The sequence below is a fragment of the Clinocottus analis genome, unplaced genomic scaffold (genome assembly GCF_023055335.1).
Source record: "Clinocottus analis isolate CAN_PGR_092001 unplaced genomic scaffold, fCliAna1.0.p SCAF_3, whole genome shotgun sequence".
Classification (NCBI taxonomy): Eukaryota; Metazoa; Chordata; class Actinopteri; order Perciformes; family Cottidae; genus Clinocottus; species Clinocottus analis.
Genome location: NW_027176042.1, coordinates 9,722,839 through 9,749,275, shown reverse-complemented (window position 1 = coordinate 9,749,275; position 26,437 = coordinate 9,722,839). Strand labels below are relative to the sequence as shown.

Here is a 26,437-nt window from a genome sequence, read left to right as displayed (position 1 = left end):
AAAAGTGCCGGGAGGTTTTTATATGCCAGGGCTGAGACCACGCCCACAACGCCTCTCGACCAATCAGCGTCACCGATGAGAGCCCACTTGGGCAGCGGCTCCTCCCATTGGTCCCCCCCTCCCAAACCCCGGCGCCGTGCTGCACCTGCTTTTGTCCTTTACGACACAAAGAAAAGCTCAAACTGTACGGCAGAAAGCGCGGCTCTGCCACATGGTGTACCGCGCTACTGTAATGAGGAAGTAATTGTCTCGGCTCTCCGACCTATATGAGCTTTCCAAACTTAAAAAAAGCCGCCATTAAAGTATGCTTATCGTGCTTTTATCGCACATAAATTCGGGTTATAATTGTGACGTGGCACACAACATCCCGAACAGAGCACACAATCTGTTAATTATGCGATGCAGTTATACCTTACAATGCAGCTGTGGATACTACACCACTTCAAATAAAATACAATAATCTCCTACACCTGACTGATTGTGCTGGGCCTCGTCTTTCCCTTAAAAAGTGTCCTATCATGGGGAAATCACACCACTTGTATGCGTTTACTTTTATTGAATTCTTAGTCTTTAGTCTGAAATATTGCTACCCTACAAAGTGTCATTCTAAAACTATTAAAATAATGTAGAAAGCTGGCTTTGATTATTTTTTGGAGAGGACTTTTTGTATATTTGCCCTAACAGGTAGCAGTGTGTCCTTTCGTTAAATACACTGGTAAAGTACAATATGATTACTTCATTGGACCTGTGACAATAGGCCACCTCTTATTACCCTATAATAAAAGCAAATGACTGGCACATTTCGCACACAAAAAAAGTAGACTGGAACTCAAAGCTCTTATTTTTCCAGTGTCATTAACACTTTCTACACATCTCTTCATGCTACTTAGGAACACTGATAACATATTTGCAAGAAAGGGACGACCCAAGGGTGCATAAACAGGTCAATCCAAAAGAAGACTTTCTAATTGCCCAATTGTCCCAACAAATAACAAAAAAAAACAAAAAAAAACAATTCTCCTTGTACTTAAAGGAGCCAGTGAGTCCACCTCACGTATGTATGGTCATGAGGGCTGTTGAACTGGGCTCAATCTGGGGAAAAAAGAAAATCTGCTACCGAATGAACAGAACAGGAGACAGCGGTCTCGAGCTGTGATACTAGTGTGACCCCATGAAAGCTGAGAAGAGCCGATGAACTGGGGCAGCAGCACATCCTCCCGCCCCCGGTGCCTTGGAGCTCCACTGCTAAGTACCAAAGGTCAAGTTAACAGTTAGGTGACATACTAATGACCTCAATAAAAAGGCATTTAATTCACACCTTCTCCTCTATGAACTGGTTCACTTTTCACATATGGTCTTTGTAGCTGCTCAAGCTACCTCATTCATATCCTCTTGACAAATTACCCCCCCCCCCCTCCAGCCATGTATCCCTGCCAAAAGGACCTAACCTGGACAAGGAACCCCACTGCCCTTCTTTGATCTCATTTATCCTGCTTTGCTCTTTGACTTTTCTACAGCTAACTGTTGCAGTTAAGACAGAGGGGCAAAAATGCTCCACCTGCTGGTCAAGTTGGGTAAAAACAAGCAGACAGGAAGGCTCATTGTGATACAGATGTTGTCCAAAGTTTATAAGTTTGAGGTTGTGATGATTCCAATGTGAGGGACCGACATCATAGAGAGATTTACAGCTGAATCCCAAGAGAGCGGGTAACGGTTTTGCATGCACAACACGGTTCTGTGAATCATTAACACACCCTTAAACACCAAACACAATTGGTTAATTTTTAAACCTACTCCCTCCAGTTGGAACAAACATGTTCAAATCTAACAGTATGCACGTAGTTATTTATTTTATCTCCCAGTTTCAGTCAGGGAGCTAGACCACCGAGTAACAGCACATCATAAGAGAATGAAAAGTCTTTGAATAGCTGTATAAAAAAAAGAAGAAGAAAAAAAAAGTCATCAACGCCAGGTTGGAAAGGTCCCTCCGATTGGTCCATGCACAGTACGGCATTGGTCCAGGTGTTTGCCAAAAGGAAGGAGCGCATACACACAAACACACACACAGACACACGCACACACACAGACACACAGACACACGCACACTCTTCTGCATCTCCTCGCAAGAGATGCGAATTGGCACGACGAATCTAAAAGACATGAGGGAGTAGTCAGTCGAAAAGAAAATGTTTCTTGATTTTTGTGTGTTCACTGTTTTGTACAGAATAAACAGCACAATGTCACACTTCAGCAGACAAAACTCAACTGGTGATGAAGGCTGTTGATACAATGGTCATCATCGCTTGCCTGTGTTCAATGTTTACTTTTTCAAAATTGTTATCACCATAATTACACATATAATAATTGTTAAATACCTCTCAATGTCATTGAAAACACTGCACAAGCTAAATTCTCTCTAAAAAAAATAAAAAGCCAGCAGGCTTCATCACAGAATTCCTGACTGTGCAAACACAGCTTTACAGCTAAAACTACAGAGGCCTTCAAAATTACCTCACTCAGTCAGTACCATTACTATACCAAACAGCTAATCGTAATATTACATGGAATTACAGCGATTGGACTCATATCTATCAAAGGTATTGAAGTGGAGCGGCGCCCGCCCACTCTAGGTTTACAGACAGTGGCTACCCTTCACTCACCATTTCTTGTTTCGAGGCTTCAGCTCCTCTGCAGCGTTCCGAAGGAAGATGTAGTTCTTTTTCTGTGGGTTGTAGTACTCGTGGCCCTGACAAATTCAGACGAGGGCACAATATTAAAAGGAGAGAAGGCCGGCTTGGGGCGTGTGTAATGAAATGAAAAAACCCTGCTCAGCACATTTGAAAAAGGTTTCACGCCTACCTTTGACCAGTCGTAACTGGAGGCGTATGCAAAGATGTTGCCATTGCTGTTGAAGCAGCAAGCTGTAATCGGCTGGTCGAGCTGCTCAGACGTCTTCAACTTGGTGCGGGCGTCTTTGTCCCAAAAGCTGAAGCGTCCGTCTGAGCCTACAGTAGACAGTGTGCCATGGACAGGGTGGAAGGAGATGGCATTCACCTGATGAGGAAAATGGAAATCATTCAGTGAGACTTGAGGAAACTAGTCAGGTCAGTGTGACTATATTGCAATGATGGTCTGTAAACGTTTTTTAAATACACAAGAATGTCAACCAGATCGCATAAAAAATAAATCTGTGGATATGACAAATGCAACTGAAATTTGAGAGGGAATCATCCTATTATTGAAGTTATGCAGCAATCATATAATAATTGTGTGTATTTAAAAAATGCAAATTACATTAATGTTAGGCTATATTCACATGAATATTGATCTCAGATATTGACCACTGTGCCAAGTGGAACACTATATAACAGACCTGCTTTGCTGCAGATGTGACACATGTGTCATTCATTCAGTATATTCATTTTAGGTTTGGCCAGGGTTCTTACACATTTTGACCAATGGATTTCTATGACTTTGAACCAAATTTCCATCACCAAACATTTAGTGAAATCCCTTTATAGACTCTTAAAGTTGGGAGCGAGCCCGAACGAGCAGAGATATAAGCATTTGCTTTCGCCACAAGCAAATTGTGCCGCGATCTGGCGATCGGGGGAACATCCGGCGAAAGAGCAGACTGGCATCTTCACATGATTTTAAAGAAAAATGTGAATTGCCAACCTTCAATGCCCACATTACCTCCGCAGTGAGAATGTAATTTTTCATTATAGCGTCATCGGTTATAGCCGCCTGCTTGTTAGCCGAAGCGAGCAGCGCGCTCAGCATAGCTGTTGCCCTGGCCACTGTGGCGGAAAGGCTGGTGATGGGGGGGTCACTGTAGCTCCGCAATCTACAGTGCTCCAATGTCGGCTCCCTTTAGCATGGCTTGTTAATGCTAAAGGGAAATGTCGAAATGTCGGAGGATTTGCCTCCACACAGTCTACCTTTGGCTCGTCCCGGGTCTTTGTCGGTTGTAACCCGTGATGTGTATTTCTCCATATGTAGCCAAGCATTGTTAAAGCTACACTTCCCTGGCATAGTGAATTATCTCAACCGCTCACGAAGCAAACTACTGTTGCTAAAATAAGTAGCTTAGGGAAGCGGACGGCATGTCACTTGCTAAGGTGCAATCACTCGCAAATCGCAAATAATTCACACTGCGAGTATGAAAGCGTATGTCTTCTTTTAGCTTTCTTTTAAAAACATTAAATTATTTCAAACTCAGCGTAGATGAATGACATGAACATATGAATATAACACATTTCCATGACTTTGGGGATTTTATTTTTTTCCATGACTATCCAGGCCTGGAAATTAGCATTTTAAAATACCATGACTTTTTCAGGTTTTTCATGGCCGTACGAACCCTGTTAGTCTGTTCCAAGCCATTTATCACTATTATTATTCATTCCACCTAAGGTTTTCCTACTATTAAAGACAAATGTACGGAAAAATGTCTATTATACGAATTTGCATCAAAACGATTGACAATAAAGTGCATAGTCTCTGTTCCAACAGAATGTGTTCATGCAATCTCATTTAAGAGCACAAAAGATCAAATTATTTCAAACCGCCTTAGAAATTCTGAATCACTTACAGCATAGATGTCCTGTGGAGTGGCTGTGTTGGTTCCATTCGACCGGTGACACTTAAAGGTGAAGTTGTCTTTGGCTCTGAATGGGATAAGGAAACACATTCATGTCATATTTTTCTTCAGGCCTTTGACAATAATAGCAGTTCGTTGACTCATGCATAAGAAAACTGGATTAAAGCAGTGTTTTTCAACCTTTTTTGAGCTGCGGCACATTTTCGATAATAAAAAAATCCTGCAGCACACCAACAATCAAAGAAAGTTACAAAATGTCACATTGTAGCATAATACAACAAGTAAAATATAAATGATTTGCGGCAACTAAATAATATTTTTTGGACCGATTAAGTGAAGTGAAATTGGATATTTCCCAAAGCACACCTGACGATCTCACACGGCACACTGGTGTGCCGTGGCACAGTGGTTGAAAAATCACTGGATTGAAGAAGCACCTGCAGCAAGACATCCAAAATATCTTCACTTGTTGGAATTAGACTGTTTTAGATACTCACGGGTTTGGAGGGTTGATGTAGTGGATGGCCACTCGGCCCTCAATGCTTCCCAGTGCAAATCCAGTGGGCTTGTTCTGCTTGTCCTTGAATATGGCAACACAGCGGTGCTGTAGGGCGGAAATGCGAGTTGAATCAAAAGATAGGAATAAATGTGGGACTTAAAATCCGGAATCAAGTAAAATTACAAGAATCTGGCTATACATGAAGTTAGTGGAACAAGTGGCTTAATGTATACCAAAAGGTAGAACATATTTAATGGAGGAAATCCATTTACCTGATGTTTGAGAGGAGAATCTATTCTGCGAAACTCAGAGGGCTGGTTCTCCAGCTGGTACACTATGAGACCTCTCTCCGCTGTGGCAACCACAGCCATGGGATACACCTACATACAACAGCCAGGGAGGTGGGGAAAAAACACACACAGAAAGTCACATATTTAACTATGTACTCAACAATGATTACACTGTTTGCCGTTACCCTTATAAACCACTTACAACATCTGCACAGTAGCATCTCTCTGGCATCTGCAGAGACATCATGGGATTGGGAGAGCGGGTGTCCCAGAACTGAAGAGGAAAAAAAGCTCTCATATTTCTCAGTTCTTCACCACAAAGTTCAATATGCCAACTATCTGATTAGCTCTGATAAGAGATTATTATGGTTAGATGTAAGTGTCCACACAAATACTGATGGTCCAGAAGAGACTGAAATTAAGTTGACCAAACAACTTCTCTGGAAGCAGAATGGCCGATCATATTTAATGGTTGTGTATTTTTTAGATATTATTGGGATCCTAATGGCAAAAAAAAATAAATGTGTGGAAATGTTCTGTGTGCTGTTGTACCTTCAGTGTTTTGTCCCAACTGCCGGTCATAATACAGCTGTAGTTCGGGGCTTTTATCCAGTGGATTGCCTTGATTGGACCGTCATGCTAAAAGGGGATATGGTGAGAGGTGTAAGATGATTCTGCTTCATCACTTTGACCACATAGTTAATTTCTATACTTGTATCCAACCTGTGCAATCTGCATAGCTTGATTGCTGTTAAGATCCCACATCTTGGCCGTTTTGTCACAGGAAGCAGTAAAGACTTTACTCCCATCCTGGTGAAAAAAAAGAAAATAATAGTACATCATAACTGAGTTCTACTCCAGGGCTTAACCTACTTTGTATGATGAGACTTACGTCACTCCAGCATACATCCAGCACAGGACCTGTGTGCATTTGTTGGGCTTTGGGGACCGTCTGCCCATTGTCTTGAACCTCCCAGCACCGGACCTGAGGTCAGATGATACCACATGGGTAGACTTGTTTAAGAAGCATAGCATATGATACTCATTATCGAGTGCAGATGTAGTCCTTCATGGAAGACAAGCTCGGTGAATGGATCCTCCTGGACCTCAACTGCACTCAAATCTAGTCATAACTTTCACTAAATCAATCAAATATACTAGTGGACACCAGTATTATGATTGAATACATAACTCACATCGTTGGCCCAGGATCCTCCGATGAGGAAGTTCCCTGGCATAGTGGGGGGACTGAAAGCCAGACAGCTGATGCTGTCATCCGGAGGGGAAGTCACTTCAACATCCTGGGGGAACATAAACAACAAATGGAAACAAGAGAACAGTGCAGAACAGAGGTTTCAGAGAAACACCATAAGAGTTTATAAAAATCCATGTTGAATGGTGCAGTCTGCTGGTTCACCTTCATGGGATTGTGGCTGTCTGTTGTTGCGGCTCCAAAGACACCGGCCCCCGCTGCTCCAAACCCGGAGGTTGTCCCAAATAAACTCATAGTACGTGGTGGTTATGCGTACTGCCCGACTGAGAGAAAGAGAGAGGCTCGGCTAAGAGGGAGAGAGGGGAAGAAGAGCAGACGTCATTAAATTGACAGTCGTCAACATCATCGGGTCGATATAACCAATATGGCAACAGGGATGTGGCGTTGAACTGAAAAAGGGCGTGTAAACAAAGGCCCTACTCAAACGTCGAAGAGGCGTCACGCGCAATTACTTTAGCTACCTCAATCATAGCACTCAGTTATAAACTCAACGGTTAACTAGATATCATTGGGAGGAGACTGAGCTGCGTAGAGCAAAAACAGTTGCACCGTGACGCTAACGTCGCGTTAATCAGTTGCCCGTTGCTCGCTCCAAACGCGCACGTCCCCGGTAGCTCGTTAACGTTAAAACATGTGTGGGACATACTTCGAAGCGCGGGTAACGTCAACGGTTTTTATTTTAGTCGCGACGTGTGGAACGTGACGATTCGACGCTAACTGCCGTTAGCTGAGCCCGTTTCTGAGCTCAGTTGCTGTGGCAGCGCCGCTGATGTAACGTTAGCAGGTTATGAACAACTTCCCGGTGTAACGAGTTGTACCGTCACGCAAGACAGCCTCAAACCGACATGACTATACATACCCAAAATGCGTTGTGCTCTAGATATGTGCCGTAACGCTGGAAAATGCCTCCCCAAAAAACAATTTGGCGCATTAAAAATGTGGCGCTTGTTCTTCCCCCGTGTGTCGCACTCTGATGACGTGGTGGATCCGGGTAAAAGCATGCAATTTCGACAAGCAATCGCTTGAGGGCAGTGCGGGAAAGCAAGTGAAGTGACTTTGATGGAAAGTCACCAAAGTAATCCAGATCTGTGAGGCGTAAACTGCTGTGCAGATCAGGTGGGAGATCCCAATCCGACTGTTCAGTACACCTCATCTATCTGCCGAACATGGACAGGCATATAAATAAAATATGTCTGTGTGCAATGCTAGTGGAATGCTAACTACACTCAGAATAATGTTGTTTCGCCAAAAATACAATGTGCAATGCCTTTGCCGTGACAAACCGCAATGAACAAAAAATGTTAAGTTTCAACTTGACAAAAAGATAAATACAGGACATATATATAAGAACGATAGTATACATTGAACATGATGATGATTGTAAGACTTTTCATGTCAGTAGTGGAGTACAAATGTACAATATTGCCAAATATGAATGAAGTGGCATCAAATAAAAACACTCCACTACAATATTTTAAATTGGTACTTACTTACAGAATGAACAGTCCGTTTATGTCCATCACTGTTACTAACCAAGGCCGTTTTCTTTTTATATTTCATTATTTAGATTTTTGCCATGTTGTAATGCGATGAAACCGGGATGATGAGGTGGATATACTGCCAGAACCCCACTCAGATAATGTATTTCAGATATAGAAATATATTTATTAGCATTTGTAAAGGACCTGTACACAGACTTGCTATAACAGTCCTTGAGAAAAAAGGAATTGTACATACATTTTTATTTTATGTTCACAGATGTTTATTGTAGAGGACTCTTGTCGTTAAAAGAGTGTGTAGGGTTGAGCCATGAAGTGACCGGTGCTGGGAAAAAATAAAACATCACAAGTGACTGTTGTATGGCGCTGGTGGAAATGCAGTTGTGTGCTTTTAAACCGTGTAGTAAAAGGCCACTTCATTCTGTGACTGTGTGATAGACACATGCTGTCCTCACAACTCAGGAAAGCACACATCTGTATTCAGTGTAGCATTCTGGCTTTGTCATTCATTGTCCACCCCACCCCCATTAACTCTCCATTAAAGGAGTCAGAGTGCTTTACACATTGTTGTAATTCATTCGTGCTATTGGCATGCCCCTTCATGTGCCTGTACTGCTAATCACTCAAACCCCTCAACAATTAGGGTGGGCCCGAGTTTATTGTTTGAGTTCAAAGGTGTCCGCGTCGAAGGAGGGATTAAATGATTTTTATCTCTTCACCTTTGGACTGATCATTAAGCGTTTTTTTTTTTCTTACTTCGTGTTGAAGTAATTGTTCCAACAGCATTGAGGCACTGCGACAATACATTTAAAACTATAAAAAGAATGAGGTTTGAAAAGAAGTCGATGTTGATAAAACCCTGGGTTCATGGCTGCAGGATACTGCTTAGAAGATATAAAATAAAAAGTCCACTTTCATTTGTGACCAAATAATCATAGCCAAACAAAGGACGCAATGATGGGACACTTTGGTTTGAACGGTCCACACTCTATCTTATTACCAAGATAGAGGAGTGCACTTCATGATAGGAGCTATTCTCCCCCATTGACTCACTCACCCCCACAAACTCTCCCAATCTTTCCAGTATTGGTTTATCCCACTCCACCCCTCCTGCCCCTCCCCTGACACAGCACCTCGATAAAATCCATTCCCAAATTCCCATCAAGAGGAGCGCCCGACCAAGAAAGCGCGCAGCCACAGAGGATGAGGGAAATGCTCTTCTGAGTTGATAGAGGTTATTGTGTTTGACTCCCACCACGAATAGGGGAACTGTGTATGGAGGACGCGCATCCCTAATCCTGACTTTCGAGTGTAGCCGCGCGTAAAAATGGCAAAAATGGTGTCAAGCGCTCTGGTGACGATAATAATCCTCCAGTATTGGGCTTCCTGCGTGTGGGCCACGCAGGTCGCCTTCGCAAACTTCTCCGTGGACAACGAGGTGCGCTCCAGCTTCATCCAGCGGCGGCTGCGGAGCCAAGAGCGCAGGGAGATGCAGCGGGAGATCCTCTCCATCCTGGGGCTGCCGCATCGTCCGCGGCCGCACGTCCACACCAAATACAACGCGGCCCCGATGTTCATGCTGGACCTGTACAACACCATCTCTACAGACGCAGCCCTGCCCGGATTCTCCTTCTACAAGCCCGTTTTACCGACCCAAGTCTCCCCCATGGTGACCCCACAGGACAGCCGCTTCCTACATGACGCAGACACGGTGATGAGTTTTGTCAATACCGGTAAGTTTGCAATCTGCCCTTTATATAGACAGGGATTTACTAAATATCACCACAGGGACTTTGTTTACTGTGCTCCTGTTTACATTAACATTTTATTTTGTATTTGTATTATTATCTTAAACCTACGTGGGAGTATTTACATAAAACAAAGTCTAAATCAATGAGTACTTATTATGTTGTGGGATTCAAGTTTCGTCTCTGTTATGAGATTGAATCCAAGATTTTAAATGCTTTCCATTTTGTTGTCATGTTCATCCAGCACAGAGTGCATTAGTTAAGTCTGTGTGAGAGCCCGTGTTTCTGACATTGTGGCTTTTAGGTCACTTTCTTTACTTGAGATCAGGCATTATGCATTCCGAGCTGTAAATGTTATGACAACATGCCTGTATCCGATTTCACCAGGATCCTTTCAAAGCTTTGGGGGAGAGGCTTTAGCATAGCTTTGTTTCGCATGGCCAGGAATTGGACGGGCACTTCTAAACCTCTGGGGAGGGAGAGTGAAGTTAGATCAAGATACAAACTGCATCTAAACACATGTTATTGCTGCAGTAATCCCCAATAGTGCAGGTGCTCGTGTGCACTGCACTTATGTGTGTGTTTGTTTGGAGGGCGCAAATCACAAGAGTCAAAGGCTCACTGAGACATTACTGATTTTATTAAAGGCAAATCCTTCCTTTGTTTCCCTTGGAGATCCTACGGCGGCTCTGATATCACTATGGTGAGGCAGCAGACAGCACGGTGCCTGTGGCTCTTATCCGGATGTGGTTACACCTAAAACCAACCTGTGTCTTCTTTATGCCCCTTTTCGACCTCATCAGGAGGAGGGTCGGAGGTCAACCAGAACATATGACGTTTTTTCTTCATCTGAGATACCGCTCCCAGAAACCTTAAACCTTTTCTGTCTGCTTGTATGGCGTTGGGATTGAACTCCAGCCTTTAAGATGAAGAGCCATTTAGACTTATTGTCCTGCCCATAAATATGTTGTCAATGCAAAACATTTTAAAAATTCAAAACATAGCAATCCCTGTCCTCAGTCCTGAACTTTTAACGGACGGCCTTTTGGCTAATGAGATCTGGAAACATTGTTTCAGAAAACTCATAGCAGACTTTTGTGGTTCCACATCAGAGGAGGTTGATTATAAAGAGGAGGGAGGAAAGAACGGACACAGTGAGTGTGCATTATTTCTCTCTCAAGCCCACCACAGCCTCCTCCTGTGCTGATGATTGGCAGAGCTTCGAGCTGGGGCTCCCACAAAGTGCTGCAGTGACTCGATCCTGGTGGTCCTGGATGATCGCTTCAAGACTGAACTAGATTATGGTATTTCCCTTCAGAAGACCACAACTTCCAGCGTGAGGGAAAGCTGCCATAGAGCCGCCCGTCACCCTTCTCCCAATATGCCTTGCAGCTATAACCTGCAGGTGGACAAGAATACTGGTTCCAGCAGTTCAGCCTCATCTACTCAGTGTGAAATTAATTATGGAAGGGGAAAAGGATTAAGAAAAGTTAGTAAAAGGTTCCACGTCTCTTTTGCTCAAGCTTGTGTTGTCGCACACAGTATATCACATCACTACACACATGCGGAGACACATACATGGCTGCATGTGTTTACGTCTGTTACAATGCCAAACCGCAGGTCATACTTCAGAAACACCAGCGGGAAGCGTTTGTCTCATTGTCATGCAACATTACACGAGGCAGCTGCTATTGCGCTGCACATTTGTGGTTCCTCTTGTCCATTTATTTAGAAAGAAATACATCAAATGTAGTGCAGGAGACTGTTCTGACGCTCAATCTCAATCAGATGTTGCTCCCTGCTTGCCTGCTACTTGCATTGACCTCAACACACCTGCAGAGCATTGGGAAAAGGCCCAATGGCCAGAAATGTCAATGGCTTTCATGAGAATAGAACAGGTACAAAATGCTTTGTTAACAGCTCGAGGAACCGTCGTATCGCTGGAGAACAGAAGGTGTATTGTGTTTTTGAGAACAAGCGAGAAGAAATGTGTTTGTCCTGTTAAGCTGATCTGTATGAAGCCTAAGGAGATCACACAAAGAATTCCTTTGGCCCCACCAGAAATCGCATTAACCGTCTCTTTATTTAAACACTGTGTGCAAAAATAATTCCTCTCTCACGAGACGCTTGGAGCCCACCTTTGTCTTTTAGAAAGAAATATTGTTGGTTTAATTGTCATCAATGAGTAGCAATGTAGGAAAAATGTATGCATACGTGAAATGATTGTTCAGAAAAGGCGTTTGTGGGGGTTTTAATCATCTGCGAGGAAAGAGCTTTAGAAATATTTTCAAACTTGTCCGCGCATGCAGACGTTCTTGGATCTGATAGGAAGGAAAAATGTTCACTTTAGTAAAAGTATCCAACTTGAATCGGTTGAAAATGAAAGTCTGATCCTGACTGATGCAAGATGACATACAATATGTCTGAAGTGTATTCTTATCCACAAAGGTTATGTTTTGGTATTTTTTTCCCGTTTTTTTGTGCATGCGCGGTGATACTCCTTTAAACCACCCATGCTGATGGGTAAAATTGCAATAGGTTAATGATAGCTTCATGGCTGTGTGGCCCCGCTGTGTCAGGAGTCTGAAGTGTTGAAATGCCTCCCAGAGGGAAGTTTGCATATCTGAGGTCTGATCTCTGCAGCTAATGGTCCCTAACATAAACACACCAAGTCCTTACAAGCAATTATTGCTTTCATAAAAACACCCCTCGTTCCCTTCCAGCATTTAATTGCGGTCAAACAAATGACTAGCAGGGCGCAGAATGCACTGCTCTTAACGATCAGCGGCTTGCGTGTGTTTCTGTGCCGTTAGAAATGTTTTTAGAAGACTGTGAGTCAGTGTGTGTGTGTGTGTGTGTGTGTGTGTGTGTGTGTGTGTGTGTGTGTGTGTGTGTGTGTGTGTGTGAGAGCTCTTTTGTGTAAAAAGAAAAGTTCTGTTTCTAGTGTTGAGGTGCTGTGTGTTTGCTTGTCAGTGCACTGAAACAATAGTGGACCATCCGTGGGAGTGCGGGCTGATGTCATGATGATGTCATGGTGTACGCCAGTGGGCAGGATGTGTTTAAAGGTGACTAATCACAGCTCCGCTCTGCACACCTTCACCAGGGACCTCCGCCGCTCTTTCCAAGGACAAGCGCATTGGCTACCGCTGTAAAAACACGACGCTGGAAAGCGTCAAGGGGCTCTTGGGGTCTTTCATGACCACCCTTCCTCTGGAAAGTCTGAGAGCTGGAGAGCTTCAGCTGGCCCCCGGGGCGGGGCGGAAACCCCACAGTGCCATCAGCGACCGCTGCTTTACGCTACCCTCCCCACTCACATGCGCAGTGATACATGGCAAAATGATCATGGAGGTGCGGGTGGTACAGACTCTGGTAGCTAAAGTCACACATGAATTTGTGTGTCTTTCTCCGCTTTATGCGTGTTTGTAAAAGCACACTGGCAGCTGCGGTTTTCCGGGCAGTGCCTTAACGGGCCTTTTCTTGTGGTCAGCACATGTGTGCAATTTAAACGTGGAGCCAAGCTGAGCCCTGAATGTGTGTTTTTTCTCTCTCCCCCACATATATTGGCGCGTATGGCAGACTTAAGTGATGTTTAGATCAATCGCTTCACAGCCGGATTTTCCCCTATTTCTGACCGAGTGCTTCCGAGATGTGGGCAGAGTGACACACATCAGAGCAACGTTTGATTTGGCGACAGATTTGACAGATATATGCAACCACCGACTGGCTCGCATACTCACAGTGGTCGGCCTTTCCCTCAGATGTACAAACTTTCCCATGCAGAAGTATTATTTCATTGTGTATGTATGAATTGTGTGTGTGTGTGTGAGACGATAAATCACTTCTCATAATGATGTCATTATCTGGTGGGTTGTATATGGAGCAATTTGTGATGAAACACATTAATCAATTGATTGCTCCCCCCCGCCCCTTCTTTCTTATAGTCGATCAAGATCAGGATCTTTCGCACCAGCAACACAGAAGAGAATTTCGGTTCGACCTATCCCGTATTCCTGTGGGCGAAGTTGTCACAGCGGCAGAGTTCAGGATTTATAAAGATTTCATCCAGGAGCGCTATGAGAACCAGACATTCAGAGTCAGTGTATACCAGGTCCTGCAGGAGCCTCCAAACAGGTATGGATGTTTTCTTCTTAACATTTCAGAGGAATTTACTGCTGCTTACTTGTGATTTGCTTTATCCTTTGTCATGCGCATGAGCTTGATCTCCTCAGCAGCATTTCACCATCAGGCAGTCGTGAAAGCACCCATATCTAAAAGTAGTAATACAGAAATACTTTGTGACAAGTAAAAGTCCTGCATTTAAAACTATACAATTCAAAAGTACAATAGCAGTGGTATCAACATATACTTAACGTATCAAAAGCAGAGACTGTGATTTATTTATTGATAATGTGTTTTGTTTATCTGAATTAAACATACAGTATTTGTCTTTGAGACGTAGTGAAGTTGAAGTATGAAGTAAACAGAAATACTCAAAGTACAAGTACCCCAAATTTACTTTCCACCACCGCAAGTAGGGATTAGTTCACTCAAATACTGGTGTAGTATTTGTTCAGATGTTTCGAGCGGGAAAACAGATATAGCCAACCCTTTTTTTATTATTAAAATGTTGGGGGAACTGACCCTATAAAGCACTTTATTTACAAACAAAGTCATCGAAGCTCGTTCCATTGGTGCACATGCGTATCCTCCAGTGACATGGTATGAATAGTGTGTTTCCCGGCTGCTGTGTGCGCACTCATCTGTCCGCGTGTCTCTCTACATTTCCCACGGTTATTTCTGCTGATGTTGGTGTCGGCACTGAAGCTGTTTACACAGACATTAGTGTCTATTACAGAAACACAATTATTCTCTCCAGAGCAAATTTACTCTCTCACACAGAACAGGACGGGCCCCCAGGAGACATCCACTCTCTTTCTCTTGTTCACTCCACCGTGTTTCTCACTGTCAGACTGTCAGACCGAAAGCGTGTCTGTAGCTCTTTTGTGTCGGTCAGCCTGCCAGCCTTTGTACTCTAACGCCGCTCTTAAACTTCTTCTGAAACGAGATAACAACGCAACAAATGATCCGACTGCAGAACACCCAGACCCCGCACGTGTCGTTCTTTCTCACAAATCAAAGCTTCACCCCCCCCCCCACACTGTAAACTCTCTCAACGGCTGACGACGGTGATAGAGGCAACACCATTGTCATTCGCAGACACACAAAAGCCACTCTACACAGACGAGCAGCCAGCAGGGCTGAAGGCAGACGTCTGCCCGAAGGTCTGAAACTCGAGTGTGCAAACGCAGCCATTGTCTGTGAGAAATCTGCCCTCAAGACGGCCCGGATCAGCCTGGGAGATTTCTTCTGGGATGTTCGGAAAGTGCTGCTCTGATGAAGGCAGTTGGATGTGGGTGTCCGGGACATGATTCACACGATGCTTCATGACATCGTTTTGAACGGTCAAATCTTCTGTAATCTTGCAATAAAAATATTTAGAATTTTGTTTTAATGTATTATGCAAATCATTGTGAGTGATTCAATTCCCTGTGAAAAATGTTCAGTCAGAACTGTAACGGACACTTTTACATTTTCTGTGGTGTTGGCTGTGTGTTTCAGCACTGTGGATTTGAAACAATGACGATTCGGTTCAGTCTCTCAGCTTGATTCTGATGTTGTTTAAATCTGATGAACAAAGTTGGAATGCCTCCATTTGTGTGTAATTGAACAGTTGTATGTGACACAGTGAAATAATTCGACAACCAAACATAAACCATAAAAATCATGTTTTATATTTGGATCGTTTTATACATGAACTTTGTACCCTTATCAATTATCTTTCTTTGTCAGCAAAACACATTCTCTGGTGGTCTGACGTCAGGTGTCTGACTTGGCTGAAAAACAGCAACATTCCACTTTTTGGCCATAAAACTTCTTGGCTGTTTATCCATAATTTTCCTGCTTCATTGAATTGAGGGAATATCAAGAAAGAGGGTTAAAATTCACACACTGTTCCCAGACCCCATATTATGGATATAAACACCTTGAAACAAAAGGCTGAACTTTAACCTGAAAGTCATTTTTCATTTTTAACCCAATGTGCTTGCGTACTTTGCCAAAACAACAGAAAATTAAAACCTTGTGCGCCCAAAGTCGATTCTTTAGGTCCTAATCTTTGCTAAAGGGTGTCTCATTAGTATGTGGGCTGTTGTTAAGGCCCTGAGTCAGTCAGGTTGAAAAACTGGGGGACCGTTCGAGGAGGCATTTTTGGGGAATTTCGATCAGGCTGGACGTTCATAGTTATGATAAAAAAAATGATATAAACTGATTTCTTAGTAAATATTTTAAAAAAATTCTGAAATATATAAAATAACACACATATTAGAACTCATTTGGGGTTCATACGACTACTGAAACATGGGGGAAACAAGAAGTACCGACCCGTCTACGGTTTGTAAAAGGTTAAAAACAAATTTTAAATGCAAGTCGAAGGACAGCTGCTCATTTCCCCATGCATACCATACATACACTTTTATACAGCCATTGCTTTTATTTACGGAGCAAAAATCCATTTGCAGAAACGTAAAACATTTAGAATATTTAAATCTGCAGCCAAACAAGAATATTCCATTTGAAAATCAGTATTTTGCACACGAAATGCTTTCAACGTTGAAATGCCGCCCTCTTCTCAGGGAAGTGGAGCTCTTGCTGCTGGAGCAGCGAGAAGTGTGGGCTGCAGAGGAGGGCTGGCTGGTGTTTGACCTGACCGACACCAGTAACCTCTGGCTGGTCAACCCTGAGCAGAATTTCGGTCTGTGCCTGGTCCTGGAGGACAGCCACGGTCAGTCACCGCCATGCATTAATTCACATCTGGAACAGTCACAGCACAAATACAGTCCTTGTCTGGAGCGACGATTTAATGCTTCCTAACTCTGTGGGGAAAAGGACCATGAAATATTGAGTAGTTGTCTCACAAGTTGGTCGTTGTGGTCATATTAGAATGAACAAATGATTGTTTAGTAGAGAAGTCTCAATACTTTTGTTCACCCGGTCTCCCATTACAGGTCAGAGGAGGAACCCCAGACTGGCGGGGCTGGTGACGAGCAGTGGACCTCAGGGCAAGCAGCCCTTCGTGGTGGCCTTCATCAAAGCCAACGAGGTGCGTTTCCGTAGCATCCGCTCGGCCCACGGCCACAAGGGGCGCCAGTCCAACCGCTCCAAACCCCAGAAGACTGTCCAAGATGCACTAAAGGCAGTGGAGGCTGCAACAGGTGCCCGAACCCTTCAAATCTCACCAGCATCGACTCTAGTCGTGGTTTAAGCGACTCGGATCAACTGGCCCTTTGATACTTTTTTACTTTGATCCCTGCGTGTACTCATACTTGCATGTTTTACATTTCAGATAACCGTGGCCTCTCCAAAGAGGGATGCAAAAAGCACGAGCTGTATGTCAGCTTCAGAGATTTGGGATGGCAGGTATGTTTACACTTTATGACCTTGTTTTAATAGAAGTTCACTTCTTTTCATATCCAAAAGTGACAGTTAACTGACATTTAATTTTGCTTTGACTCGGAGCAGGACTGGATCATAGCACCAGAGGGCTATGCAGCGTACTACTGCGAGGGAGAATGTGCCTTCCCTCTCAACTCCTACATGAATGCCACCAACCACGCCATTGTGCAAACTCTGGTAAGTTCCAGACGGCCACACGATGACAGGCGCTTTCACTGCAACCTCCACTTCCTGTGAGGATTAATTTCTGCTTCCTGTGGCCACAGGTGCACTTCATCAACCCGGACACGGTGCCCAAGCCCTGCTGCGCCCCCACGCAGCTCCACGGCATCTCGGTGCTCTACTTTGACGACAGCTCCAACGTCATTCTCAAGAAATATCGCAACATGGTGGTCAGAGCGTGCGGCTGCCACTGACCGCTCGAAACCCCCTCCTGTGAGATCTGCAATTTGGGGGTGGGAGGGAGAGGGGTGGGAGGGGCGCTGGAGAAAGGCGGAAGTGAAGGAACCAGAGACAAGAGATGATTGACTGGCTGGTCACCAGGGAGCTCCTGCCACAGAACAAGCTTTAAATAATCTGGCGTTCTGTTTTTTTACGAGCAGCAGCTGAGCCTCCAACGCAGTATTAACCACTACCACAAACCAAATAGAACTATTGGTAACAGAGAAAGGTTGAACAAAGGAGTTTATTTTGCTTTCTCTTGAGCTTGACGAGAAAAAGTGCACTGAAAGGACACCAAGCAATGTGGAGTTACTTCAGGGACTCAAGCAAAACAGTCAGCGCTGGAACCATTAAATGAAGAGGTTAATATTAACTGCACTGTGCAACACATATCTCTCTGCATTTTTTCATGCAGGCACTGACCATACGGCATCAGAATATAAAATACTGTCGGGGTGGAAATGTGCATTTGGTAACTGATTCCACAGCTCATAAAACGGCAAATCTCCATCTTTCCGTTGAACCGCGGCACCTTTCCCGTTGGAACAGCTGGTGCTGAACTGGTTGTGCAGCCGGCCACTTGGACCGGGTCAGGTGTTTGCCATCTGGCAGCTTGCGTGTGTGCTGCAGATGTAGAGGAGCGCAGTGAAGAATGGCACTCGAGACCGTCTTCACAGTGTGAGACTGGGCGACCCGTTGGGCCTCGTTTCCCGGTGCAGACGTATCACCGGGAAATCTGCACAATGTCAATGATTCATCTTCCCGAGACGGACATCAGGGGTGTGCACCGTCGCCCCGACTGCCGCTGCTTTCTGATGAGAAAAGGGAGGCGGTGATTTGTATTTTTAGTTAATAAATGGAAACTATAAATCAAGCAGCAGGTGTGTGTTTTTACCTCATTTGGCCTCAATGAGGTTCCTCACGCTGTCATCCATGCACCTCTGGCTTGTAAAGAATCCTTCGTGAGTGTTGATGGGTTTTGGACATTTATGTGAAAATGATGCAGAAACTTTACATGTATTTTATTGAACAGTGAGAAAACTGTTTTACAAGGTGACGACCCGGTCGGCCCTAATCGTGACATCATAGTTGAGCCCACGTGGTTTGCATTTCAACTTTGAACAATTTAATCATTAAAATGAGTGCGATGTTTACTCAGAAGGAAATCACATTGCAGTGCGGACATATGACATGTACACCAATCACAGATTTGTGCTTTTAAAGTTTAGTTGCCCAAGCGTCTGCACTGTTAACAATCGGACAGACATTTGAACAAGAGCGAAGCAGCTATATGTACTGTAACAACCAGGCAAATAAAAGCATTCACACTGACATTCACTGAGAAGCCAAGAGCTTCCAACGCAGCATATTACAACACAGCCCACGCCGTTAGAAACAGATTATACGTATCTGTCACCTTAAATAGAAAATAGAGGTAGAAGCGTTAAACGCACTCCCAGTGATGCATTCAAAGTGGTGTTGATTGTCAATGTGAAAATTCACTCAGACAGGAAGGAAGGAAATGCATTCATTTGAAATGAAACCACCATTAATGATCAGAAAGAAGTCTTACACAATCTGCGAAAAAAAAAAAAGATACAACTTTAAACCATATGACGAGCGGTGAAAACCCTGAGGGAGTATTCTCCTGTGCTTCTTCAAGGAGCGTGGGCTGATTTTGTCAGAGCTTGAAAGGAGACAAATACTTTGAACACGCTTTGAAACCCAAACAATATTCTTTGAACCTACGAGAGCTTTCTGAAAACTCACTGTCACGAGAAACAGCTTCTCAAAATAAATTACATCACAGAGCCTCAAACGAGACTTTGCAGAAATTGTAATGTGTAACTCGACTCACGTCGTCAGCGTCTGATCCCTGACTTACTCTAATATAAGTTTACCCTTCGGGGGAATCCTGAGAGTTTATCTAATCATTCCTCTTTAGCTTTTACTCCATAGGTACAAGTGGAAAAAAACGACAGTCAAGCACAGACATATGATTCAGGAGGTAGAAAGACAGCAAATACAGGCTGAGTATAGCGGAGCTTAAAAGAGATCAACATGCTTCACGTCCTCCTCACTACATGCAGTTAGTCCCTGGACCTCTCAGCTCGGGGGCAGAACAGTGTCTTCTGCGGACCGCCTCGGCCTCCTTCTTCTGCCCTCCTGCTGGCCTCTCTGGCCCCGGGGTTCCCCGCGATGCCTTCAGGGACTCACACCCTCCCCCTGACTCACTGGGTGAGGCTTTTGGCTCCGAGGTGGCTGCCGGTGGAGGCTGGGAAGCGGACACAGGGGTGAGAGCCAGGCAGATGTCTCCCACACTGAGCTGCCGGCAACGCAGGCCACAGAGGCGGGCAGTCCTCTGGGGCCTGCAGGAGGACCAGCCGGCCCCTCGCACAAAGAACGGGTACTCCACATAGACGTCCACCAGCTCCTGGAGGAGGAGGACGTGCAGGAAGATCAGACACAGAACATGTAGCTTACACACTCATTCACTAGGGGGTGCTGCTGTTTAGAGAAGCGTGTTTTTTTTTTAATGTCGGCTACTTATCTGAAGCGTCAATAGAGACCTTTGATGGATGCAGGACTGTGCTAATAAGCTATTTGCACAGTTCACACTGATGACCCAGAGATTTAACTAACACCACATGCCAAACACAAAGTGAGGTCAAGGTCCTGCCGCAATGATTAAGTGTCAATATCTATTTGGGGAATTAGATTAAAAGAATTAAAGCCAGATGAGTACCAATATCACCATTACTTGTGTGATATAATTACAGAACTCCAAAGTTAAAAGTATAAAGGTAATCTAATTTTCTTTTCTTTACCCGGTGTCTCCCAGTGGGGCAGACATAGTCGCAAACCTATAAGTTCATTTTTACAAAGGCTGCTTTATTTTCTGAAACAGCTGGTTTCTGTAGTTTTTAGCGAACATTACTGAAACAGAAGTAAGTGATGCAGGAATATTTTCCGCTGCGTATTATTACACATGTTGTGTGCTGATATGTTATGCTACCAGGACAGTTTATGTGAGAGTGCCCATGCTCATTGTCACTTAGTTTGACTAGTTTATGCATTCATGCTCAATAGCGGTCTATGCCCTAGAGATGCATCATGTTTCCATTGTATTCATTAACAATATTAAAAAACACACCAGCCTTGCCGTTTAACATGTAATAGAAATGACTAAAGGCTTTTCATCAAGAAGAATTTGAGAGGATTTAGGTATTTACACTTTTTTATCTAAGCCTCATTTAATAGTACTCGAATGTCAAATTCAAAGTCTGTGCATCATCTCCCATATGATCTAAATGCAACATTGGGTAGATATACAATTGATAATGCGTATTAAGGGTCTGGTGTGAAAAGTTCATACTACAGAGTGATTTTCCGTCACCTGGGACTGCTGGTCGTGGAGCAGGATGAGGAGGCGCGAGATGGAGGAAGAGGAGGCTGACGGGGTGATGCTCTGCACCGTGCAGCAGCTCAGGCGCAGGTCTGGACAGGCCAGGGATCCCAGCAGGAAGTCCTCCGTCTGCAGGTGCTCCACCCGCCTTAGCCGTCCGTCTCTGAGCTCGATCAGAGAGCCGGCCACAAAGTGAGGAAGCAGCCAGGGGAAACGGTTCGAAGAGGAAGAGGAGGAAGAAGAAGCCTGCTCAGAAGACGGAAGAGCCGAAGGTCTCAAGGCGTCCTCATTCATGGTGGGGTCCGTGTCACCGGGGGAAAGTCTCATGGAGGAATATCCAGGAGCGGGATGCTCGACAACCTTTGCTGATTTGTGCAACACTTCATATTTCAGTGCGAGGTCCTCGTGTGGAGAGAGAGGTAGGAATGTGCTCAGTGATGGAGGACTTGCTTTTTCAACCGTGGGGAAATGCTGAACTTTTCTGTCTCTTCTCCGCACATATGGCCCTTTGTTCCGTCCATTGCTCCGCCTCTCCGAGTCCAAACTGTCTTCCCTCAACGTCTTCAGCTGCTCCCAGCCGTACCCTCCACGCGCCCTTTGGAAACCCTCAGTCACCAAAGAGACGGGGCTGAATCTGGAGGGGAGGGGCGGGTGGCCAATTTGGAGTGCAGGTGTGCCAGACAAGTGGCCGTGGTGCTGATAGTGTTGAGGGAAGGCCCATCTAGGGTGCAGGGGGTTGAACTGTCTCCACTCGGCCCAGCCACGATGATCCCTGAATGCAGAGAGGTCGTGAGGTTTGGACCGAGTGGATGGGTGAGTCTGCGTCCAGGGCTGGTACAGTGCAGGAACCCGCCTCGGTACGGGCTGGAAAGGGCCGGTGTGCTTTGTCTTAAACTCACTGGGGCTCTTGTAAGGGTAAGGCGCCTTGAATGTGGCAGCGTCACACTGCTGCTGCTGATGCTGCTGATGCTGCTGCTGCTGCGATGGTGAGCCCGGCCTCTGGTCCCTCTTTTTGAGCGGGAGTTTGTCCCTGTCTGGGACGAGGGCCGGGTTTCGTGTGAAGCTCATTGGCTCAGGCTGCCCTTTGGTCACACTGGCACTGCATGCCCTCCCGCCGCAGCTGAGGAGGTGTTGTGATCATGTGACACAGACTCCAGTCTCTTGGCAGGCGTCGCTGATAGTTAGGTTCAAGCTCATCACGATCTGAAAAGTCAAAAGTAACAAATATTGGTGCACTTAATATCCAACAATATCTAATCTTTGTCGCGCTGTGGAAAATCACCCAATTCTCTATTCAGACTCTCTGCCTCTGTCTTCCCTCTCGCCACCTGTCAAACTCATACCCTTGACACAACAACAGCACAGTCACAATCAGCTTTGAATGAAGGCTTTCCAACCACCAATTGCAATACTGAGGCCGAGTTGGATGGACATTTACCAACTCCTTTCAGGAAAAAGTTACTATGGTGATACTGTACGGGTTTGGAGAACAAAGTTAGACTTCATCACAAGGTTAATATCATCAGTGAATCAACATTTTCCACTGCAAACAAAGCATCGTGTTCATGTTCAGTCACTAAATAGGTGCAGGATGTTAAACTGTGTATTTCTCATGGGACTCAAGTGATCTCCAAACACCTCAAGCTATTAAAACCACATCATCCTCCTGACGTGTATGCACAGCAGTGAGTTGGTTCACAGTTTCTCACCTAGTCAGAGACAAGTAAAGAGCGGTGTAGGACTTTTACAGCTCGTCAATGCAAAGCTCAACTCAATGCCATGCATTATGTCATCATCACAGCTGAGCACCGCTGCTGAATGGACCTCTTTCACTCAGCCCCACAGGCATGTCTCTGATATGAGCTGTTTCTTTATTAGTGTGTGTGTGTGTGTGTGTGTGTGTGTGTGTGTGTGTGTGTGTGTGTGTGTGTGTGTGTGTGTGTGTGTGTGTGGGATCAGACAACACACACTGACATTCCTGTGCGAGTGCTCAGCTATACACACACACACACACACACACACACACACACACACACACACACACAGTAGCTAAGTATTTGTCAGCTAAATGCACGCAGTGAATATGTAAATTCCAAAAGCCTCCAGGTGTGGGCTGCTCACAGGTATGATGCGATCATGGTCAACACTGCAACGCTGTGCATCGTGAATCGCCTTATGAGGTGAGCAGTACACCGCAGGTTTGCTTATCTACGGAAATTAACTGTTTACAGACCCGTGTTCAGTGCCATCGTGAGAGCGATAATCTGCAATTATTTGCATACAGTGACTTGGTCAGCTTGATGTTTCTATCTGTGGAGCTGTCGCGCAATGAGACCAAATATGACCTCCAGAGACCGCTAAATGTCCCAGAGACATGCATTCAGAGCGAAGTCTGTGCATGTGTCACGACTGGCTCTCTTGGTGGACCTGAAGACAGGAACACGTCGTACATCAAGTATATCAAAACAAACTGGTGTTCAAAGAAGCTCCATGTTGGAGACTTACTTAAACGTACCTCCATCCATCCATCCCTTCATCCGCGCGTCTCCCTCTGCCCCTCATCTTCACAACGGGTGTCCATCCATGTGCATACGGACGCTCCAACACACACACACACACACACACACGCAAACACACATACAAACACACACTCACAATCACACACGCACACACACTCACAACCACACACACCTGTCTGGCTCGTGTCCTCCTCCTCGGCTGCAGGTGGAAAGACAAAACAGGGCAGGCGACCAGACAAGCTCAACAGACTGTCTTTCAGACATGCTCTCCTCCCGTTCCTCTCTCTCTCCCTCTCCCTTTCTCTTTCTCTCTCTCTCTCTCTCTCTCTCTCTCTCTCTATCCTCCCGCCTACTCGCCTTTACATTTTACACTCCCACTCTACCCAGTCAGTCACTCAGTCTTGTTAACCTTTCTCAGACAGATTTGATGTCCCTCCTTCTCTTACTTTTACTTCTCTCTCTCTCTCTCTCTCTCTCTCTCTCTCTCTCTCTCTCTCTCTCTCTCTCTCTCTCTCTCTCTCTCGTTCTCTCTCTCAGTCTCTCTCATCTGAACTGACCCACCCCGTGTTTGCGGCTGAGTAGCACTCTCAGCCTCTCTTCCATTCGTAATCACACTCCTCTTCCTCTCTCCATATTCCACACACTCTCTCCTTCGCTCCACAGCTCTCTGTTGTTGGGTGTATAATTAGACATGAGACTGCTGTGCAACTCCTCATCTGATGGTAGGCGTATGACTGCCTGATGGCTTTGGCGCTTTGCCTGGCGGAGTGAGGGCGGGAAACCATTGCTTTAGACTGAAGAGTGTGGACACATGCGCGAGCAAAAAAAATAAAAGGAGGATTTCAAAAAAAACAAACAGAAATGCTGTAACATCTGCAATGGGACATAAAATAGCCCTCACTTGTTGTGAGGTCAGCATTAAGCATGAAGGCCTTTCATGACATCATGGCCCCTCCCTCCTGTCACACACACACACACACACACACACACACACACACACACACACACCCTGCTTCCTGCCTGCTTTCTATATACTTTTTCTCTGTTGCTTTCTTGCTTCCTCTATAGCATCTCACTTTAAAACACAAGAAAGAGGACTTGGCTTTCGCTTCATGGCTGCCTCGGCAGTGCAGCAGCCCAGTTCTCAGCTATTGATTTTGCACGGCCTCAGCAGGTGAACCCCCAGTCATGAGGAAGCCCACGCACAATCTACTTTGAGGTGGAGAGGATTTCTCACTTTGAGTCAGGCTTCCTCTGCCCCCCCTCTCTCTCTCTCTCTCTCTCTCTCTCTCTCTCTCTCTCTCTCTTTCTCTCTCTCTCTCTCTCTGTCTCTCAGTCTTTTTTTTTATCTTTGGAAGTATACACACACACACACACAGATGCTATATAAAACAATCTTATTTAGGCTAAACCAACACAACCGCTGACATTTACAGTTTTGAGTGTGTTTTTATGGATAGAAGTTGGCAGTCTCTTTCACCACTTCCCAACTGCTAAATTGCAGCCTGTCTTTGGAGTTTGACTTTTCAGCGTGGTACAGTGTGAGTTTTGGTGGTGAAAGTTTCGATGCTTATGCACGTAAGCATATGAATGTTTGTTATTAATGTGTTGCCTCATGTGAAGATCTACTTGCCGTGGTTAAATAAACGTGTTTTTTGTTGATCAAAGTTGCAGATTCTTACACACAGATTCTTGCAATAACAACAGTATCTTTTCAGGCCTCCATCGGATGCATGGCACACTCTTAAAGGTTCTCTCGAATGCCGATGTAGTGTTTTGGAAAGAGGCAATGATGTAATGATGCTCTGTGAAACTTCTGCATGCAAACACTGTGTAATCAGTCATGCCACTGGGAAGACCTGAAAGTGTTGTTTGCTGTCCACTAGATGGTGTCTCAGACACACAGTAATCTACTTCTACCACTGTTTGGAAATGATGTCCTGAGTCAAGTATTTAACACACAAAACTGAGTTTTGTTGGTACGATCTTATTGATGTTGAATGTTCGCTCTAATATGAAATAAGTAAATATTGCTGTGTGATTGTTGAATGTATATCTAAATATACAACAGAAAACATTTGAGTTTTCTGTCAGCTATTCATCTAAAAACACACCAAACAATTCTACTTTTGTGTAAAAATGTTGCTTTTAATGTTTGGATGTACAATCTATTTTGTTTTCTTTTTTTAAAAAAAAGCTAGTTGCACATTGTTTCCAAATTTGGCTCTAATATTATATTAATTACTCATTCAGTATGAATTATTCTGTCAGCATCAAAATGATTTTGTGATGAGGAACCAAAATAATTTGAATCATTCAGGGGCATCAGTTCCAATTATTGTTAAACCAGTGAGTTACAATGAAAGGCATACTTGTTGTCTGCTCGTGTAACATTTGTTGACATCACCTGACCCAGAAGGTGACACATAAGAGTGAGCTTTTAAATCTGTAACCAAAAAAGGGAGACAGGGACAAGAAACAGAAGGAGAGGGAGGGGAGGGCGTAAGAAGACAAAAATAACAAAGGCATGTGCCTGTCTCTCTTTGGTATTTTCCACTCCGTTACATAAATCCCCCCTTCCCTTTTCTCGATCCTCTCCTCCGGCTGCCCTCGGCTCCTCCCTCCTCGCTGCCATTGGTCAGCTGGT

The 26,437-nt window shown here is 44.6% G+C and overlaps 2 protein-coding genes across 7 annotated transcripts; one reads left to right on the top strand and one right to left on the bottom strand.

Annotated features, from left to right (window-relative positions):
- Nucleotides 1–1,601: 1,601 nt before the first annotated feature.
- On the bottom strand, nt 1,602–7,644 carry rae1 (ribonucleic acid export 1). Of its 5 annotated transcripts, XM_068595258.1 has the most exons (13): nt 7,086–7,221; nt 6,810–6,951; nt 6,589–6,693; nt 6,285–6,377; nt 6,116–6,202; nt 5,945–6,031; nt 5,595–5,666; nt 5,375–5,482; nt 5,101–5,207; nt 4,595–4,670; nt 2,860–3,054; nt 2,661–2,746; nt 1,602–2,150 (listed from the first exon to the last, which is right to left on the bottom strand). In XM_068595258.1, coding segments are annotated over exons 2-13 (1,107 nt in total). In that variant the 5' UTR covers nt 6,900–6,951; nt 7,086–7,221; the 3' UTR covers nt 1,602–2,149. The 5 variants fall into 5 exon arrangements, with proteins under 5 accessions (XP_068451359.1, XP_068451356.1, XP_068451358.1 ...); XM_068595255.1 differs by lacking the exons at nt 1,602–2,150; nt 7,086–7,221 and adding an exon at nt 7,525–7,644 and having other exon boundaries at nt 2,657–2,746; XM_068595257.1 differs by lacking the exon at nt 1,602–2,150 and having other exon boundaries at nt 2,657–2,746; nt 7,215–7,305.
- Nucleotides 7,645–9,473: 1,829 nt separating this feature from the next.
- Nucleotides 9,474–17,840, top strand: LOC137796246 (bone morphogenetic protein 7-like). 2 transcript variants are annotated; one of them, XM_068594058.1, is made up of 8 exons: nt 9,474–9,897; nt 13,854–14,031; nt 15,108–15,118; nt 16,610–16,753; nt 16,977–17,198; nt 17,330–17,388; nt 17,491–17,601; nt 17,691–17,840. In XM_068594058.1, the coding sequence occupies exons 1-8, from the start codon at nt 9,492–9,494 to the stop codon at nt 17,838–17,840; spliced, it is 1,281 nt and encodes a 426-aa protein (XP_068450159.1). In that variant the 5' UTR covers nt 9,474–9,491. The 2 variants fall into 2 exon arrangements, with proteins under 2 accessions (XP_068450159.1, XP_068450158.1); XM_068594057.1 differs by lacking the exon at nt 15,108–15,118 and having other exon boundaries at nt 13,854–14,043; nt 16,605–16,753; nt 16,977–17,183; nt 17,315–17,388.
- Nucleotides 17,841–26,437: the final 8,597 nt, after the last annotated feature.

Bases quoted from the DNA above. Each gene is read 5' to 3' on its own strand.
- rae1 (XM_068595255.1), bottom strand. From the start codon at position 6,899: ATGAGTTTATTTGGGACAACCTCCGGGTTTGGAGCAGCGGGGGCCGGT. The intron at 5,483-5,594 runs GTAAGTGGTTTA...TGTTGTATGTAG, and splicing joins GATGCTACTGTGCAGATGTT to GTGTATCCCATGGCTGTGGT. The intron at 3,055-4,594 runs GTAAGTGATTCA...TTTCCTCATCAG, and splicing joins CTCCACAGGACATCTATGCT to GTGAATGCCATCTCCTTCCA.
- LOC137796246 (XM_068594057.1), top strand. From the start codon at position 9,492: ATGGCAAAAATGGTGTCAAGCGCTCTGGTGACGATAATAATCCTCCAG. The intron at 17,184-17,314 runs GTGCCCGAACCC...TTTACATTTCAG, and splicing joins GGCAGTGGAGGCTGCAACAG to ATAACCGTGGCCTCTCCAAA. The intron at 17,602-17,690 runs GTAAGTTCCAGA...CTGTGGCCACAG, and splicing joins ACGCCATTGTGCAAACTCTG to GTGCACTTCATCAACCCGGA.